The sequence below is a fragment of the Peromyscus californicus genome, unplaced genomic scaffold (assembly GCF_007827085.1).
Source record: "Peromyscus californicus insignis strain IS unplaced genomic scaffold, ASM782708v3 Scaffold_1__1_contigs__length_55948999, whole genome shotgun sequence".
Classification (NCBI taxonomy): Eukaryota; Metazoa; Chordata; class Mammalia; order Rodentia; family Cricetidae; genus Peromyscus; species Peromyscus californicus.
Window position 1 is genome coordinate 34,181,387 of NW_026294492.1, and position 17,078 is coordinate 34,198,464.

At 44.8% G+C, this 17,078-nt stretch overlaps 1 protein-coding gene across 2 annotated transcripts in view; it reads right to left on the reverse strand.

Moving 5' to 3' along the window:
- The window catches only part of Thada (THADA armadillo repeat containing), a 300,312-nt gene that overhangs the window by 146,193 nt on the left and 137,041 nt on the right, over positions 1-17,078 (reverse strand). For both annotated transcript variants that reach the window (XM_052746438.1, XM_052746439.1), the window contains exons 27-28: positions 16,762-16,851; positions 13,074-13,205 (exon numbers count right to left, since the gene is read on the reverse strand). In XM_052746438.1, the coding sequence (XP_052602398.1) occupies positions 13,074-13,205; positions 16,762-16,851 (222 nt within the window). The remainder of the gene's footprint in view (positions 1-13,073; positions 13,206-16,761; positions 16,852-17,078) is intronic.

Genomic DNA, 17,078 nt, shown 5'->3' on the forward strand with positions numbered 1-17,078 from the left:
ATGCAATCCCATGGCATTCTCTAGGTTCAAATCCAATTCCCTCGTGACACCAGTGCTTTAGGTGTGTGGCCTGGTTTACAATGGAGAATTCCATCAAGTCATGGCATTCTAAAGCTACTACTTAGGGACATGCTCAACCAAGCAGCAGAATGCAAATCTCAATCTAGGAAGTCCCCAACCCCCACCGCTGCCTTTCTCCATGTAGCTCTGGCTAGCCCGAAACTCACTCTATAGACCAGGCTGGCCTCAAACTCAGAGATCTACCTGCCTGTCTCCCAAGTACTGGAATTAAAGTCATGCACCACCATGCCCAGCAAGAATTCCATTTCTTTGTAAGCTTCTCTTAATTAAAGTTATATGGGTTATAATTAGTATGTTAATTTTGCATTTTTGATTATTTTGTACACACCCAATGAAGCTATACCTTGAATTTTGGGTTTTATAGAAAATAATGACTCTTATAGGGAAAAAGCAAATAAACAGTCCAATAAGAAACAAGCTAATACCACAAGGACAGCTCAAGGGACTCTCTTAGTGTTTTGAAAATATTTCTGCCCACTATTTGTAAATTATTTTCTCGTCTGTGTGACACATCTTTCAGCAACAACTCAGCTTTTTCTTGGCTATCTGGATCTATTTCCATGGTTTGGACCAGAATAGACAACCTTTTCCAGTACGGGCTGGCTGCAGTGATCAAAACTGAGTAGGCTTCCTTACGTGACAGCGCCTTCTAGACACACAATAGCATCACTCTGGATGCTGTGTGGATGAACATGGGATGACAATACCCCCTCCCCCCTGGGGGGGGGGCGGACACTGAACTAAGTTTGGCCAGTGGAGGACAGAAGTGGGACTCAGTACATATAAAACATAATACGGACAAGAAGAGAAGGTTTAAACCCATTTCACCAGCTGCTACTGTTAGGGCCTCCAAGATTGTTCCCTGAGGACCCTAGATGCACTTTGGAGCAATGAAACCACCCTCCTCATCCACACTGGCCTTTTCCTGAGTTGGTTTAGGATTGTCAGATAAGAAAACACAGGCGATTAAAAACATTTGACTACGAACTGATAACCATGTGATTCTGTTCTCTACGACAGTAAAGATGAAGAAGGAAACTGGTATATATGAAGAGAGTACTTTGTAAACTTCAAATCCTTTGATAAATGCAATGCTACTATTGGTTCCTTCATTCTCAGCAACCCCAAAATCTTTCCGAAATTATAGAAAGCTTAAACCGTGGAAACTCAAGATGACACACTGGAGTCAGCGAGGAAGCTTTTCTAATAGTTTTGAAAGCATGCATGAACAGCAGCCCACAAACAAGCTGGGACTATATGCATCTCAGCCCCAAGCCACACTTGCAAGTGTGCAATGACCCCAAGCTCCCAAACAAGGAAGATGTCTTTTGTAAGAAGGTCTCAGGATTTCTCAAGAATCTCACAACTTTAGCTGAGCCAGTTGTATTTAGCAACCTGTCACAAGCACGTGGGCTCAACTGCAAATTTTTCTTCCTTTAGTGCTGATTTCAGATTGGAAAACGAGACCACTGCCAACGCCATGCCTCAAAGGAGAAACATCCAAGAAAACAAGGCAAGCCCAAACACCTGTTAGATAAAACTGTAGGTTAGCCTTTGGCACACTGAGAACTAGCTTGTCATGTTTCACAGAGAGAACATCAGAAATAGGTAGGTGGGAGAGCCTGTTGTTTGGTGAAGAACTAGGAAATCCGAGGTAAAAGGGCTCTGGAGCAGGCCACCTGGGCTTGAACCCATACCTTGCCCACACTAGCTATATGACCTAGGGTGTATTTCCATGCCTCCTCTTTAGATGATAGTAACGGCAACAGTAAACGCACCCCACTGTCTTGATGATTAAACGGGCTAATATGCAGAAGGGCCTATCATAGTGCCTACTCTACCATAAACATCTGCTAATTATCATTTATCACTACTTAGGATGGAAAAATCAGAACGAAGAGAGACAAGAAGCATCATAGCCAGAACACTTCAGATGACAAAAACCCTGCCCGACTCTCCATCGCGTTTTCGTGCCTCGGTCTTCTTGGGAACTCCTGTTGAGTGAATGAATAAATGGTCCAAGCCTGACTCCTCAAACAGTTCCTTACGGACTGGAGATACATTAGACTTCCTTCTCCTGGGCCCTGTTCCGGGTGCTGCAAACTGTTGCGAACCAATGTAAGGACAAAGAGCCCATCATTTCAAACTTACTGCAAGGCTGCCTTTCAGGAAAAAGCCAGGGATGTGTTTTGGGGCAATGCTGCTGCCAGTGAGCAAGCGTGGCCGGTCAGATCCCTGAGGACACTTGGCTACGTTGCCTGTGGAGAAGGGGAGTGCTGACAGCAGATACTGCACTAGATCCTACGGGGGTGGGGCGGGGGCTTCTCATAGTGAGCAGGGGCACCTCTGGAAAGCGCTCACCTCTGGAGGTCTGTGGGACAGGCAGAGAGAGATGTCTGTGCAAACGAAGTCTCTGAAAATGGAGCCACAGATTAAGACTGACTCCTTAGTGTAGGCATGTGGCAACCCCAGCGAGTGCAAGGGAATGAGAAAAGGCTGAGGGCACAAGGAAGTGGACGGTGTTTGAAGAGCAGCAGGAAGAAGGTGGAGTGGGAAGGAACAAGAAGAGGAGACACAATGGCTCGAGGAAGCCACTGTGGCCAGCGCTGTGGAGGAGGGAGTCTGCCAGAGAGAGCACTGGGTCAGGAGAAAGGCAGAGACCACTGCAAAGCATTCAGGGGCTTTGGAAAGGAGGCAGTTTCAGGGCAGTGATGGCAAGGAGTGACGGGGCAGGGCAAGAACGGGGACTGTGAACACACACCTCTCTCCGAGTCAGATCACAGAACACAAGGCAGCCTCAGGCACGCGCGGGTGGGGGGGGGTGTCTCTGTGGAGAGGTGCTAGTTAGTGGTCTCTAATGTCGCTTGTAAACACAGGGGGTGAAAGGCGAGGGATTGGGTTAAACAGGAGCACAGTAGGCTCTCAGTAAATTCAGCAGTGCATGAACGGAGTGGTGAAGACTGCTATACCTGCTTTCAAAGGAGGAGCGAAGAGATGCCAGAGCGAAGGGAGAAGATGGGGATGGGGACGGGCAAGCAAAAGCAAGTCTCCGGAAGTCCTGTGACTAACTCAGCTGGTTTAACTAGACTGGAGATACTGCTGTCCCCTGCTTACTTGAGGATCTGCTTTCCATGGTTTCAGTTACCCGTGATCTCAAAGGACTACTTGGAAAATGTCAGGAATAAACAATTCACAGGTTTTAGTTTGTACATCATTTGAAGTACAGTGATGAGATCTATGTCACCCTATACTGTGCAGCTCAAAACATGAACCATCCGTTTGCTCAGCCTATCTCCAGTGCCCATGCTACCCACTTGTGAACCACTCAGCCATCTCATTTATCCGACTGACTGCCACAGTCAGTCAGTGGTTCGGTTCAAGTCTCAGTTTACTCAATGGCCCGAAGCATAAAAGCAGTGATAAAGCTAGCAATACAGACCTGCCAAGGAGCAGTACAACACCAACACACTGTAAATGAAAAGGTGGAAGCTACCCACTAGGACAAGAGAGAAACTGGGCTGCAAACCTACCATTCACGGTAAAGACGAGTCTCCCATCCACGAGACTGCACCAGGGGTGGGGGTTCATGGAGGTTTTGAGATTGTGGAACAAATGCAAAAGTCATACTTTCAGTATATATGTCTTATAAGAATAAATACAGCGTGGGGTTCAATATTAACTGTGGCTTCAGGCATTTACTAGGGATCTAGGAATATATCCCTAAGAATAGCAGGAGACTATTGTAGTAAAGTAAGAGTCAAGGTCCAAAGGGAGAAGGAGAGAGAGAGACAGAGACAGAGACAGAGAGACAGTGACAGAGAGAACAAACCAGGGGAAGATAACCAAAGTCATGTTCCTATACTACTACTATATTTAATTTTTACTTCCTGCTCTGTTCCCTAACTCATACTTTCTGTCTGAAGAGAAAAAAAACAAAAGTACAATTTTGATCTAAAATGTTCATTACTACAAGGGTAAATGAGTGTTGCATTAGCCAGCATGGGGCCTGATACTGTGTAGCCCTTCAAGTTAGCATTAAAAATACTCATGAACACCTTGGCAAAATTTTTGAGAAAATATTTAAGATCAGAAAATAAAAGCTTCATATGGAAAAAAAGATTACTAAAGTACTTTAAAATGTGTATTGTTACTGAATTTAAAAATGCAACCTCTGGGACAAATACAATTCTTTACTAAAGTTGCCAGAGATTTGTGATCAGCCGTTTGTCCTGTTAAAACTGCAAAGCACTATCATTGTGTATTTCCTGGGTCACCCTTAGTTCAGGTAGAAGCAGTGCTCTATGATCAATCAGTTCTGGGTTATAAATCTAGAACTATCATAACCCTCCCCTAGCTGGGTTCCACTGTCTGCAGAGTGGTATGGCCTCACTTTATTCTTATATGACATCGCAGTGGATTATTTCTAGAAGTCTCTAAAATGGCGGACTGAATTTCCCTGAGATTTTTCCTGCCCTGCTACTTGGGAAACCCTGCTAGACTTCTGCAACTCACCAGCCTCAGCCCTTAGGCTGTGGATCCCACAAAGTGGTTAATGGACACATGATGTCAGTCACAGCCTGCACTTTATCTCACTGGCTCTACAGCAAACCCTTCAAAGATGAAGACCCCTTTCTTTCCAGCTTACCCACAACCCAGCACAAGCTAGATACACAACAAATGTTTAGCAAGCACTTGGCGAATCAATCAACTGGTTGGATTCTAGCTTTTCAAGCAAACGACAGCAACAGGCCATGGATCATCATCACTGTCAGAATCTTCACCTAAGAATGAGACTGTTTGCAGATCTAACCACTTGTTCTAACATGACCTCAACTGGCCTGTCGAGGTAACAGATAACACTGAAGAAAAGCTGGTCCCTACAAGTTTTGTTTTTCTAGCTTGCTTTGTCAATGCATTCCATAAGAGGTGAACTCCTCATTCCTGTTGCTCAAAAACATACTTGGAAAAAAGTCTTAAAGAGATCTGACACCCCAGACTGAGTCAGCCAGGCCCTGCTCTAGGAACTAGGAGGAAAAACAAAAATGAGTTTTGTTTGTTTGTTTGTTTGTTTTAATGCCAGAACTTGGGGGCACACAACATAGAAAACACGATTTCATTCCACATGCTCAACTTCAACTAGCCCTGGGTGGAATTTGGAAACTCAGAAGAGCATGAGCACAGCTCTCAATAGAGCTGGATGGGGTCACAGGAAGAAGGAAGCAGTTTGCATAGCACCAGGAACCCCCTTCCATCTCTGCTTCATGGCCTCCCTATAAGAGGCCTAAACTGCAGACACTAGAGACATGTACACGTCTGCATCACAATTAGCTCAGTGAGCTAACCCCAACCGAGAGAGGAGTGGGTGCCAGTCTCACTTAAAGACAAAAGGAAAATGAGCTGCTGAAAAGTGCCTGAGCAGAAGTGAACCTCTGCACTTGGCCATCTTGTCCAAAGCCCGATCTGGGGTCCACAGTCTCACCCGTAAAACCAAAGGGACAGAGTTCTAGACTGACAGAACAACAGGTCTCTCTGGGAATCTCTGTCCCTATGAAATTCAGTGGAAACCACAGGAGAGCCAGGGAGAGGGAATTCTTCATTTGCAGTTCCAAGAAGGCCCAATTTTTAGGTGTTTCCATGTGCAATGGGCAAGACTTGGGGACTGCAAAACTCTCTCCCCAGGCGTCTCTGTTCAAACAAGATCCATTGAGAACTGCAGACAACAAACAGTTATTTATTCCAGTCACTTCAGAAGAGCCACCTCTGACTTCTCAAGACTCAGATGTTCCTTATACTTGTTAGAAAACAAATGTAACTTAAGCCAACATCTGGAATGGAAGAAAATACAGCAACCACAAAAAAAGATAATTAAATCAATAAGGAGTGCTTTTCAGACATAACATCACACAAGCCAAAAGTGTTCTCAGAACCATCCAGAACAAAGTTAGAGAAGTTACTTAGAAGTTAAATTTAAGTGGATTAATTCCTGGAGGGCATCACTTAGGAATAGACCACCACAACTTTGTGGGTCATGCCAAAATGGCTCCCCCATTCTTTTCTTTGTAAGACTGGGGAACCCATAAAAGTGTACAAATAGGTGTGAGACATTTAGAACAAGGCTCATCATTTGACTCACCGCCCACTTGGGAACTGTGGCTGAGCTATTCAGTGTCCTGAAATAAGACATCCCAAACAGACAGATGCCTTGACAGTCATCCTACCCAACCTCAGATGCATCAGAGACCCTTTGGGAAGCATGTCCACCATCTGATTGATCCATCAGTTTTCCTCAAGCATTCTCATTGCTGAGCAGCTCAGGATGAGGAAATCTAGTCATGTGATGACAGAGAACACTGCCTTTCACAAAACTCCTCTTGTCTTCAGAGCTGCACTCTCTCCTACTTCCCCACTGGGCGGGGCCTTCCCATTCGGCAGCCTCGTGAGTATGTGAAGGCCATTCCCACGTTGCCTCTACCCAGTCTCCCCGCTCTAACTGCTTCCAGATGTCACTTCCTCCACATCGTGGACACTGCCCCAGATAAATATTAGCCTATCACTGGCCCTCCTAAAGTGGGGATCCCAGAGCAGAAGAATAAACAGATGGACCCAGGGAGTTCAGGAGGACTACAGCAAGCTCTGCTCTCCCCAGCAGCGGTGCCATCACTGCCCCCGGTTTTCCGATATGAAGCAGACACCCCTCAATCCTAACGTGGTACGTATCTCTAGTCTCAACCCACCAATACAGTTTCCTAAAGCCATTTGGAACGTATATTTACAAAAGCCCTTATTGTGTCGAATTCAGAGGACCGCTCACAGGAGTCAGATTTCTCCTTTTACCATGAGGGTCCTGGCTTGGTGGCCTTGACCTGTTGAGCCAACTTGCCAGCCTCTACTTTCAATCAAGGAATATATCAGACATACAGAAAAAGAAAAACAAAGGAGTATAGAGACTAATAAGACATTTAACCATTTGCCTAGTACCAAGCATCAAAAAAAAAAAAAAATACACATCATAAATAAAATTAAAAGCTCTGAGTTCATGGCTCCTCAGTTGCCTCCATTCCCCAAGCCACACAGAGGTAAAGGGTGTGGGTCTGAGTTTGTATTTGCTACTCTCATTTCTGAAGATTTTTGCATTTTTATTCCTTTGCCTATGTTATACACACATTTTATAAAAGTTGCAATCGAGTCTATTTTCACTTAAGTAATTCAGATACTGAATAAAGCTGTACATCCACCAGCATGGTAATGTCACCCAAACACTGAGGTGACTCAGATATGACTTATTCTTGGGGAATCCTTCCTAGTTCTCAGTAACTGAAGCCTAGAATACTCCTAAGTGCTACACTTAAGAACCAGTCGGGAACAACTGCTATCAGTACAACTATGTGGTAATATAAAAATATGCCTTCTTGCTTTTGAAGGCTGCTGGCACAAGATTTCCATGCCCCATGGCCCCCAAATTGCTGGCACGATTCTGAGTTGACTTTTGAACCCGTGTCTGTCAATTATTTGAGTCCTGGGACATGCTCTTACTCACAGAACACTGTGCACACTTCCTAGTACCCAACCTTCATCTGGCTTCAGGGTTTTCCTTCCCATTTACTGACAGAGACATGTCAAAGCAAGTGCTAAAAAAAAAAAAAAAAAAAAAAAAAAAAAAAAAAAAATAGCCTGCTCTTTCAGAGTCTTAGTGTTCTGTCTGAGGTGGTGCACTTGCACTGATGTGCACTACACACCGTACACATGTGCTGGAAAGACACACTGCTATTCTGCAAATCAAATATGGATAGTAATTATACACCAGTTTGTTTTGAAGACAAGGTTTCTCTGTGTAGCCCTGGCTGTCCTAGAGCTCTGTATGTAGACCAGGCTGGCCTCAAACTCGAAAAGATTCTCCTCTGCCTGCCAGGTGCTAGGATTAAAGGTGTGCACCACCACCCCATCCAGCCATAAAAGCCTCCTCTCTTCTTCCGCTATTACAGACGATTAACTCTAGAATTCCTTCACATATAAACCCAGTGCTATTCTGTAAGCAGGACATTTAGCCCCATCACACTGAGGATCTCCTAGCTGGTCCTCCATTCTTGCTGTATTAGTCGGGGGGGGCTTTCCCTTACATGTCTGGCTTATTATAACTGTATGAATGTCAACAGAAAAACAGTGCCTTGCCTCTTCTTCTATCCTTATCCATTCAGGCTTCTCTCCTACGACCCTAACCCCTGCAGCAGGGTACTGAGAGTCAAGACTTTCACAGGGCCCCTCTAATGGACAGCCAGGGAGGAGTCCATAATCCAGGAAGGTCAAGGCTCATGAGGCCAGAGGACCAAGGTAACATTCAGTCCAAGAGCTTAATTTGATTGAAACTTGTTTGAAATGGAAACAGCAAGTCAGAAAGGTGAATCAAAATATAAGCAAATGTCAAAGCTCCTAATAGAACAGAGGGCTCCTCAAAGGCCAGGTAAAACATGGAACCCGGCTGAGGCTCCTTTCTATATAAACCATGACCATGGCTACAACATGTGGTTCTAATAATACAGGGCTGGAAGCCCTTGAATACTTCAGAATACACAAATCTGCTCACACACAAAGTTTTGACCCTAAGCTAGTTTCATTTTTGCATTACTCAATTTAACTCGGTGCCCAACTCCGTACTAGGTAGAGGAAAGCGCCACAAAACACCAACGCCAAACCTACGTTTGTTCTGCATGTTAGGAGATTACAGTTTAGGACGAGGGGCAAGCACTGAGCATTACAGTATAATCTAACAGTGATAACGACAAGGAAGGATGCTCTGCACTTTGAAGGAGAGGAGCAACCAGGAGCCCAGTGCACAGGAAAGGGAGCAGCACAGACTTCTACCCTGGCGATGCCGGAACCACGCTGCTTGCCTCTTTTGTCTCTAGAAAGCCAATGTTGCCCTCTACTTATCTAAAAGGAGTCTGGGAAATCAGAGCAAGTACAAATAAAATGTAAAGATGCATGGCACGTAGTTAATTCCTGAGTTCAATTCCTAGCACTGCATAAATTTGGCACACTAGCACATGCCTATTATCTGGGTGCTTGGGAAGTGGAGGCAAGAGGATCAGAAGTTTAAGGTCATCTTAGGCTATATACAAAGTTCAGGAAAGTCTGGGCTGCATGAGAATCCATCTCAAAACAAACACAAATAAACAACAACAAAAAAATACAAAAAACAAAAGCAGCAATATAATGCACAAACTTAAAGGAGAGCTCCTGGCACCAGAATCTCAAGTGAAATAGAAACTCATTACTATTTCCTGTAAGACCCACAATACTCCAACACAGAAGACAAACTGCCTTGCTTTATAACCTGGGGAAGGTGAAACGTAATCATCTGCATTATGTAATATTTAAGGGAAACAAGATCAGAGTCAGTATTATTTCCCAAGGTCACAGGCTTACAAGGACCAACTCTCGGTTTTTCTATTTCTACCTTCCCCTTTGGTAAAACTGGTATAGTCCTAAGATTCCATGAAATGTGTTTAAATACATGAAACACAAGCTTCCCTATTCCTTGTTGACTAGATCATCTCAATGATTTCATATCTCAATGTAAAATGTCCCCCACATAGGTTTCTATGCATGATGCCTATGGGTACATATTGGTTTTATCGTCGTCGGTGCTTAGTATTTGCCAGAGAAAGACAGCGGGTATCACTTTAAAACTGAGAGCAGCAAGTAAATGGATTGGGGAAGATCGGTACTGAAAATAAATGAAGCTGAAAGAAGGGGGTGCTGCAGGGTCTGGGGCAGGGGGAGAAGGACGTTTTACAAGGGCTCTCCAAACAGTGAACTGCAGTGAGGAGATTTCTCCAGGTTAGGGAGGTCCTGAGCACTCATATTTTTAGCAGGAGGAGGCACTATGCACAGAGAGAGAGTACCATGTCAGTCCAGGGCAGGATAAACGCTCGGTGCCAGTGTCACAGCGGGAGGTCACACAGAACTAGGTCTCCTCAGGCTGGGCCTTTGCTCTGTTCAGGCCTCTCCAGTCAGGGTTCTAGGATGGTACTATGTGGTCTCCTGGAATTTTCCACTGGAAGCTCGAACTTGCCTGTCAAAGGGAATTCAAAGACTCCTGGCCCCTTTTGGCCTCAGAAAAGACCTCTGGCCTCTAGAAAGCCAGACAAGTAGGCACTGGTGAGCTACATTCAGAAAGCCACTTGGGTTCCTTTTAAAACATGAATATTCTGTGCTATTGCAACTGAAGAGTGAATGGTCTCAAATGAAAGGCACCTCATTAATGTGGGAAAGGGCTGTGTATCTGGATGGAGAACAGAAAAATACACAAGACCTTAAAAACTGTAAACAAGATGCTGGGGCTAACACGAGCATTTCTGTTCCAAGACAGTATAACAACAGTCCTAACAGCACCCACACAGATCATGGAAAATCCCAATTAGTAATTTCTAAGATTCATGCGGACAGAGAAACAAGCTTGGGCAGACTCTTTCTTTAAAAATCTCTTAGGTTTATTTATTTTATGTGTATGGGTGCTCTGCTGGCATGTATGTGTGTGCATCATGTGCATGCCTAACACCTGTGGAGATCAAAAAAGGGTGCAGGAGTCCCTGGAACTGGAATTACAGGCAGTTGTGAGTCATCAAATGAATCCTGGGACCCAAACCTTGGTCTGCTTTGATAACAAGTGTTTTTTTGTTTTTTTGGTTTTTGGTTTTTCAAGACAGGGTTTCTCTGTGTAGCTTTGCGCCTTTCCTGGATCTCACTCTGTAGACCAGGCTGGCCTCAAACTCACAAAGATCCACCTGCCACTGCCTCCCGAGTGCTGGGATTAAAGGCGTGCGCCACCACCGCCCGGCTGATAAGAAGTGTTCTTAATTGCTGGACCATCTTTCCAGATCTTTTGGGTAGATTTTTAAACATACAGGGCTGGAATGCAGCTCAATGGTAGAGTGCCTACCAAGCATGAGCAAGGCCCTGGGTTTGATCCCCAATACTGCAAAACCAAGTAACACAAACGAATCAAACAAACTAACCCAAACTATGCTCTAATCTGGTGCCACATCCTTGCACGGTTTGGGTCCTAGAACCCTAACTAGGTGCAACGAGGGAATGAGGAAAGGACAGACAGACACACAGACACAGAAAATCTAGGATGAGGTAGTAGACTCTGTAATAGCACATTGGAAGCGTAGTGTGTATATTATATAGTTATACGTATATATATTTGAACAGCAAGATGAGAGTGTTGCATACAGCTAGCTGAAGAAGGACGCAGGGTTACCACATAGATAAACAAGAAGGCAGGGTTGTCATACACAACTGAAAAAAGGGCAGGTTTAGCTAATCTCGATAGGAGCAGTCTTTGTAAAGGAGCAGTCTTCAGGCCATGAACTTGGGCTCACGATGTGGGTCGTGGGGAGCAGCTCTGAACATTTCCTACAGACACTATCACTATCGCCACAGGGTGAAAAGGCTTTGTCACACCTCTAAGCTTCACCCAGGGAAAGGTTTTGCCATTCCCATGGGTCTGAGGTACTGGGGTCACTAACGTGGCCACATACACATTAACAACACACTAAGGACTTCACTGCTCCCAACAACCTGGTTTCAGAATAATGTTTAAATCTTCTATATTAATGTAATCTTTGACTATTTCTCAATACCATGTATATACTCAGATGATATACAAACAGGTTCATTTGGAAGGATATTTTCAATGCAGCAACTTCCTGCTTCTAGGAGCAGCAGACCACAGAAAGTTTATAAAAGTCTCTGCAAAGCAAATGTTCTCAACACAGATGGTGAGGGTCCATGGCATATCCTGGTTTCTGATGCACACTGTGATTCTCTGTTTGTACCTTTCCCCTTGTGTCGACTTTCTGAAAACACCACTTAGCCCCACTTCCTCCTACAAGTGTTCATGAAAGAGAATACTGTTAAGGCTCTTGAAAGTAAAATTTATCACCCAAATTTCTAAAATGAATCACCAAATGCTGAATGAGGCAGTCAGTAACTGTGTATCAGGAAACAGAAACCCGTCTGAGTGAGTCATCTCTGTGATCAAAGATAACACAGCCACAGCCCTAGCTCCGGCAAACAAATGGTCAGAGCAATCACATGTCAGAATCTTGAGTTTAATGGTTTCTCACATGGAAATCCGTAAGTCAGCTACGTGAGACCAGGAAGCAGAGCCCAAAGTACCACACAAACAATAAACACACTCTCTCAAGTTTCATGTTTTTGTCCAAGTCCATCTCAGTCTTTCAGTAGATACATTAAAGGCACCAACTAGACAAGAAATTAAGGAGAAAGGTGAAAACTGTTAAAACTACGACAGCTAGAAAATACAAATGCTTTTTGGAGGTCGGCATGTTAAGGTGCTTCATCCAAAATAAAAGTCATCAGACGGTGACAGACACCTCCAAAGAGGTAACAGAGCCTTTGGTCCCTCCAAAGAAGCTGTAGCAGCTGTAGTTGGTGTGTGTCCACATGCACCCTATGCTTGGAGATCTTTTTAAGCACTCCAAGTTTGAAAGAGAAGGTAAGAGGGACCATGGGCTATGTGGCACTGGCACAGGCATGCCAGGTCCTGGATGCTCTGACTCTAGAGTCCAGAGCCAGATAGATGTTCTGACAGTCTTTTAAACCGCAGGTCGGGGAACATACGCTAGGATCACGCCTGCTCCACACACGTGTGTTGGCTGGCCCGGTGGAGTACAATGCAAACCCTAGGTAGTGTTTTCAAAAGAGCTATCTCCTGTCAACACCACACACCCATCAGCAGGTCTCCATGGGAAACGCTACCAACACAGCAGGTTCTAAGGAGCCTGCACCACACCCACAGTCTAAGCACCTTCCTCTGAAGCACTAGAGACCAGGCAGGAGCATGGTAGAAAGCCTCACTGGCCCGACTTCACACAATGGCTTCCTAAGACAATATGCTGATTATAACTCCCCAAATAAGAACAAGATAAGGCATTTCCCTCAAGTCCCCTACACCAGGACACTACCTGATAATGAAAGGAACAAAGGGTGCCAAGCTGAGTGCAGACGACGTGCCATCCATCGGAGATGGGTAGAGTCTCTCCAGCACCAAGAGTAAGAGGAACATGCTGGGGTGGCGATCAGGCTCTCCTGTCTCGCTGCAAAGAAGATATTATACGTCAAAGATTTCAGACTGAAGAAGAAGTCAGGCACTACTCCAACACAGTTTGTCACTTTCCCCTTCACTTTAATGTGCACACGTGAGGTCTCTGGCAAAGCAAAGCTGCCGCACACATCCTCTCCTAAAGCCAATCTTTCTCCAGCAGGCTGTGTGTCCAGAGCAGGAAATGTGAAGCTTGCCATGTCTGATGGGGTTGAGAAAGCATGAATAGGCCATTACTCACCAGGACCAGAAAATCCTACCCGCACAAACCAGCAATTAGAGAAAATGTATCACAACAAAAGTAAATGTCATCGATAATAATTACATCTTCCCACTACAGACAAGTCATATGCATTCACACCAGTACAAAGACGTGAAAAAAAAGTATGTTCTAAGATGTCCATAGTGAAGTCTACTGTCATCTATAGACTAAGACTGAGAGGAAATGAGAACATTCTCTCCAGCCCAAGGGGCCGCAAAGCCCTCTTAAACGACTCTGCTTTATGTTTCTAAAATCATTGATTATTTTGGCTCAGGCAGACCTACATCTGATCACAGGTGACCTGATTAATTAGCAAACTGCTGTAGTTTCACAGTGGTGAGCTGCAACAGGCCAGTAATACAAAATAGTAAGAATCTATTAAGCAAATTTAGTATCTAAACAGAGATCTTAGAAAATAAGAGGAACGCCGGGCGGTGGTGGCGCACGCCTTTAATCCCAGCACTCGGGAGGCAGAGCCAGGCGAATCTCTGTGAGTTCGAGGCCAGCCTGGGCTACCAAGTGAGTTCCAGGAGAGGCGCAAAGCTACACAGAGAAACCCTGTCTCGAAAAACCAAAAAAAAAAAAAAAAAAAAAAAAAAGAAAATAAGAGGAAGAAATAATGTGTGTGTGTGTGTGTGTGTGTGTGTGTGTGTGTGTGTGTGTAGGCAAGGGGTCAACCTTGGATGTCAATCTCCAGGAACTGCCCACCTTAGCTCTTTTAAAACTTCAATTAAAAGGATATTTATTATTATTGTGCATGTGATGGGGAGGCCAGAGGACAACTTGTGAGTTGGTACTCTCCTTCCACCTGTAATGTGGGTCTGGAGCACACAAGACGGGTCATCAGGCTTGAACCATCTTGCCAATCCCACCTTGTCTTTCGAGACAGGGTCTCTCACTGGGGCCCGGGGTTTACCCAATAGGTTAGTGTGGCTGACTAGCAAGCCCTAGGGTCCTTTTATGTGCGCATCACCAGGACTGGAACTACAAGTGTACATGCCACTACATCAAACTTTTTATACGGGTAGTGGTGATTGAACATAAGTCTTCAGGCTTGCAGGCTTTCCACTTTATGGAAAAACAAATTCCTTTAATCTAAAATTTTAAAAAAAATTTTATATGTATCTTTCTCTCTCTCTCTCTCTCTCTCTCTTTCTGTATATATGTGTATATCTATGTGCATATGTGTATATACATATATAACCATGAAGACCAGAAGAGAGTATCAGATTCCCAGGGACTGGAGTGAAAGGCGTTTGTGATCTGCCTTGAAATGGGTGCTGGGAACGTGGGTCCTGAAAGAGCAGCAAGTGCTCTTAACCATTGAGTCATGTCTCCAGGTGATCTGATGCCCTCTTCTAGCCTCTGTGGGCACCCACATGCATGTACATACCAACATGCAGACAGACACATAAATGAAAATTAAACTTTAAAGACCGTTATGTATTAGGACACATTAAGTATACGTAGTGATAAGTGCATATGAAATTTCTGATCCTCTTTCCTGCCCTCCTACCTGCGATCCCCTCTGATTTCCGTGAGTTTCATTACAGTTGGTTGAGAAGCAGGGGTGAAGGGGTATCCACAGGAGTATGGTTTCTCACTAGTGGCTGTACCACCACTTACAGACCCTCAGGGAGAGGGGGAGCCTCATAAGCGCCTTCACCTTGCTTGGTGTTTGGGTTTTTGTTTTTAATTTTTAAACTTCCACTTGCTGTAAGACTGTGTCTTCTAGACATGTCAGAAGCTATGCCCAAGTAGTTCTGCCGACACGGCTGCCTAAACATAACCAAAGACACCAACAGACATGCTAACGTGGAAGAGGGAAGTTCCTAAATATAGGCAATTATGGAATGCTGGGAGTGGGAGGAATATCTTCCTGGGAAAGAACACACCAACTGGTAATCAATACCAACCAGTCTGCCCTGAAAACATATGTATACAAGTAACACATGACTGAGCAGGTTATATTTATGAATCCAGGAACACACACACATACACACACATACCAACAATTTAAAAAATTGGCCAGGAATCTGAAAGAGAGCAAGGGGAGGTACATGAGAGGGTTTAGAGGGAGAAAAGAAAAAGGGAAAATAATGTAATTATTATCGCTAAAATTTTTAAAAAATTTATTTTAAATCCTCCCCCACCCCCGTGTGTGTACGTGTTAAAGCACACTTTGGAAAGTCAGAAGACATTTCAAGAGCTGGCTCTCTACTTCCACAATGCAGGTCTTAGAAATCAAGCTCAGGGTGTCAGGCTTAACCCACTGAGTCATTTTATCTACTCCAGTGTTTGCTTGTTTTTCATTTTATTATTTTATTTTATGTGTCCAGGTGTTTGCTGCATGGATGTCTGTGTACCTCACTCACTGTACCTGCTGCCTATAGAGGCCAGAAGAAGGCACCGGATCCCGACCTGGAATTACAGACAGTTGTGAGACCATGTGGGTATGGGGAAGTGTGCCTAGGTCCTTTGGACCATCAGACAGTGCTCTTAACTGCTAAGCCATGTCTCCATGTGGGTATGAGGAAGTGTGCCTAGGTCCTTTGGACCACCAGACAGTGCTCTTAACTGCTGAGCCATGTCTCCATGTGGGTATGAGGAAGTGTGCCTAGGTCCTTTGGACCATCAGACAGTGCTCTTAACTGCTGAGCCATGTCTCCATGTGGGTATGGGGAAGTGTGCCTAGGTCCTTTGGACCATCAGACAGTGCTCTTAACTGCTGAGCCATGTCTCCATGTGGGTATGGGGAAGTGTGCCTAGGTCCTTTGGACCACCAGACAGTGCTCTTAACTGCTGAGCCATGTCTCCATGTGGGTATGAGGAAGTGTGCCTAGGTCCTTTGGACCATCAGACAGTGCTCTTAACTGCTGAGCCATGTCTCCATGTGGGTATGGGGAAGTGTGCCTAGGTCCTTTGGACCATCAGACAGTGCTCTTAACTGCTGAGCCATGTCTCCATGTGGGTATGGGGAAGTGTGCCTAGGTCCTTTGGACCATCAGACAGTGCTCTTAACTGCTGAGCCAAGTCTCCATGTGGGTATGGGGAAGTGTGCCTAGGTCCTTTGGACCACCAGACAGTGCTCTTAACTGCTGAGCCATTTCTCCACAGCTCCTCCTCTCCCAGGTTTGTTTTCTTGAGAAAGGTCTGCCTACGTAGCCCAGGCTAGCTTTAAACTGGTAGCAATCCTCTTATCTCCATCCCCTGAGGGCTGGGATCACAGGCATGAGCCACTCTGTCCAAGCAGTGTGACTACACTTCATCCAGTATGTTCTTGCCTTACCTGTCCACTGTACTGGCTACAGTTTCCAACTGTTTGAGAAGAAATGGATACAGTTCTGGAAAGCGTGAGAAAAACTCTCTTCCTGTCATTCTGTGGAGGAAGAAATAAAAGAGAATTGTTACCTTTGATATCCTCTGACTTGATAAGAAAGCCCTCACCTTCCCTCTTTTTTTTTTTTTTAAATATTTACTATGCATACAGTGTTCTGCCTGCATCCCTGCAGGCCAGAAGAGGGCACCAGATTACATTACAGATGGTTATAAGCCATCATGTGGTTGCTGGGAATTGAACTCAGGACCTTTGGAAGAAGAGCCAGT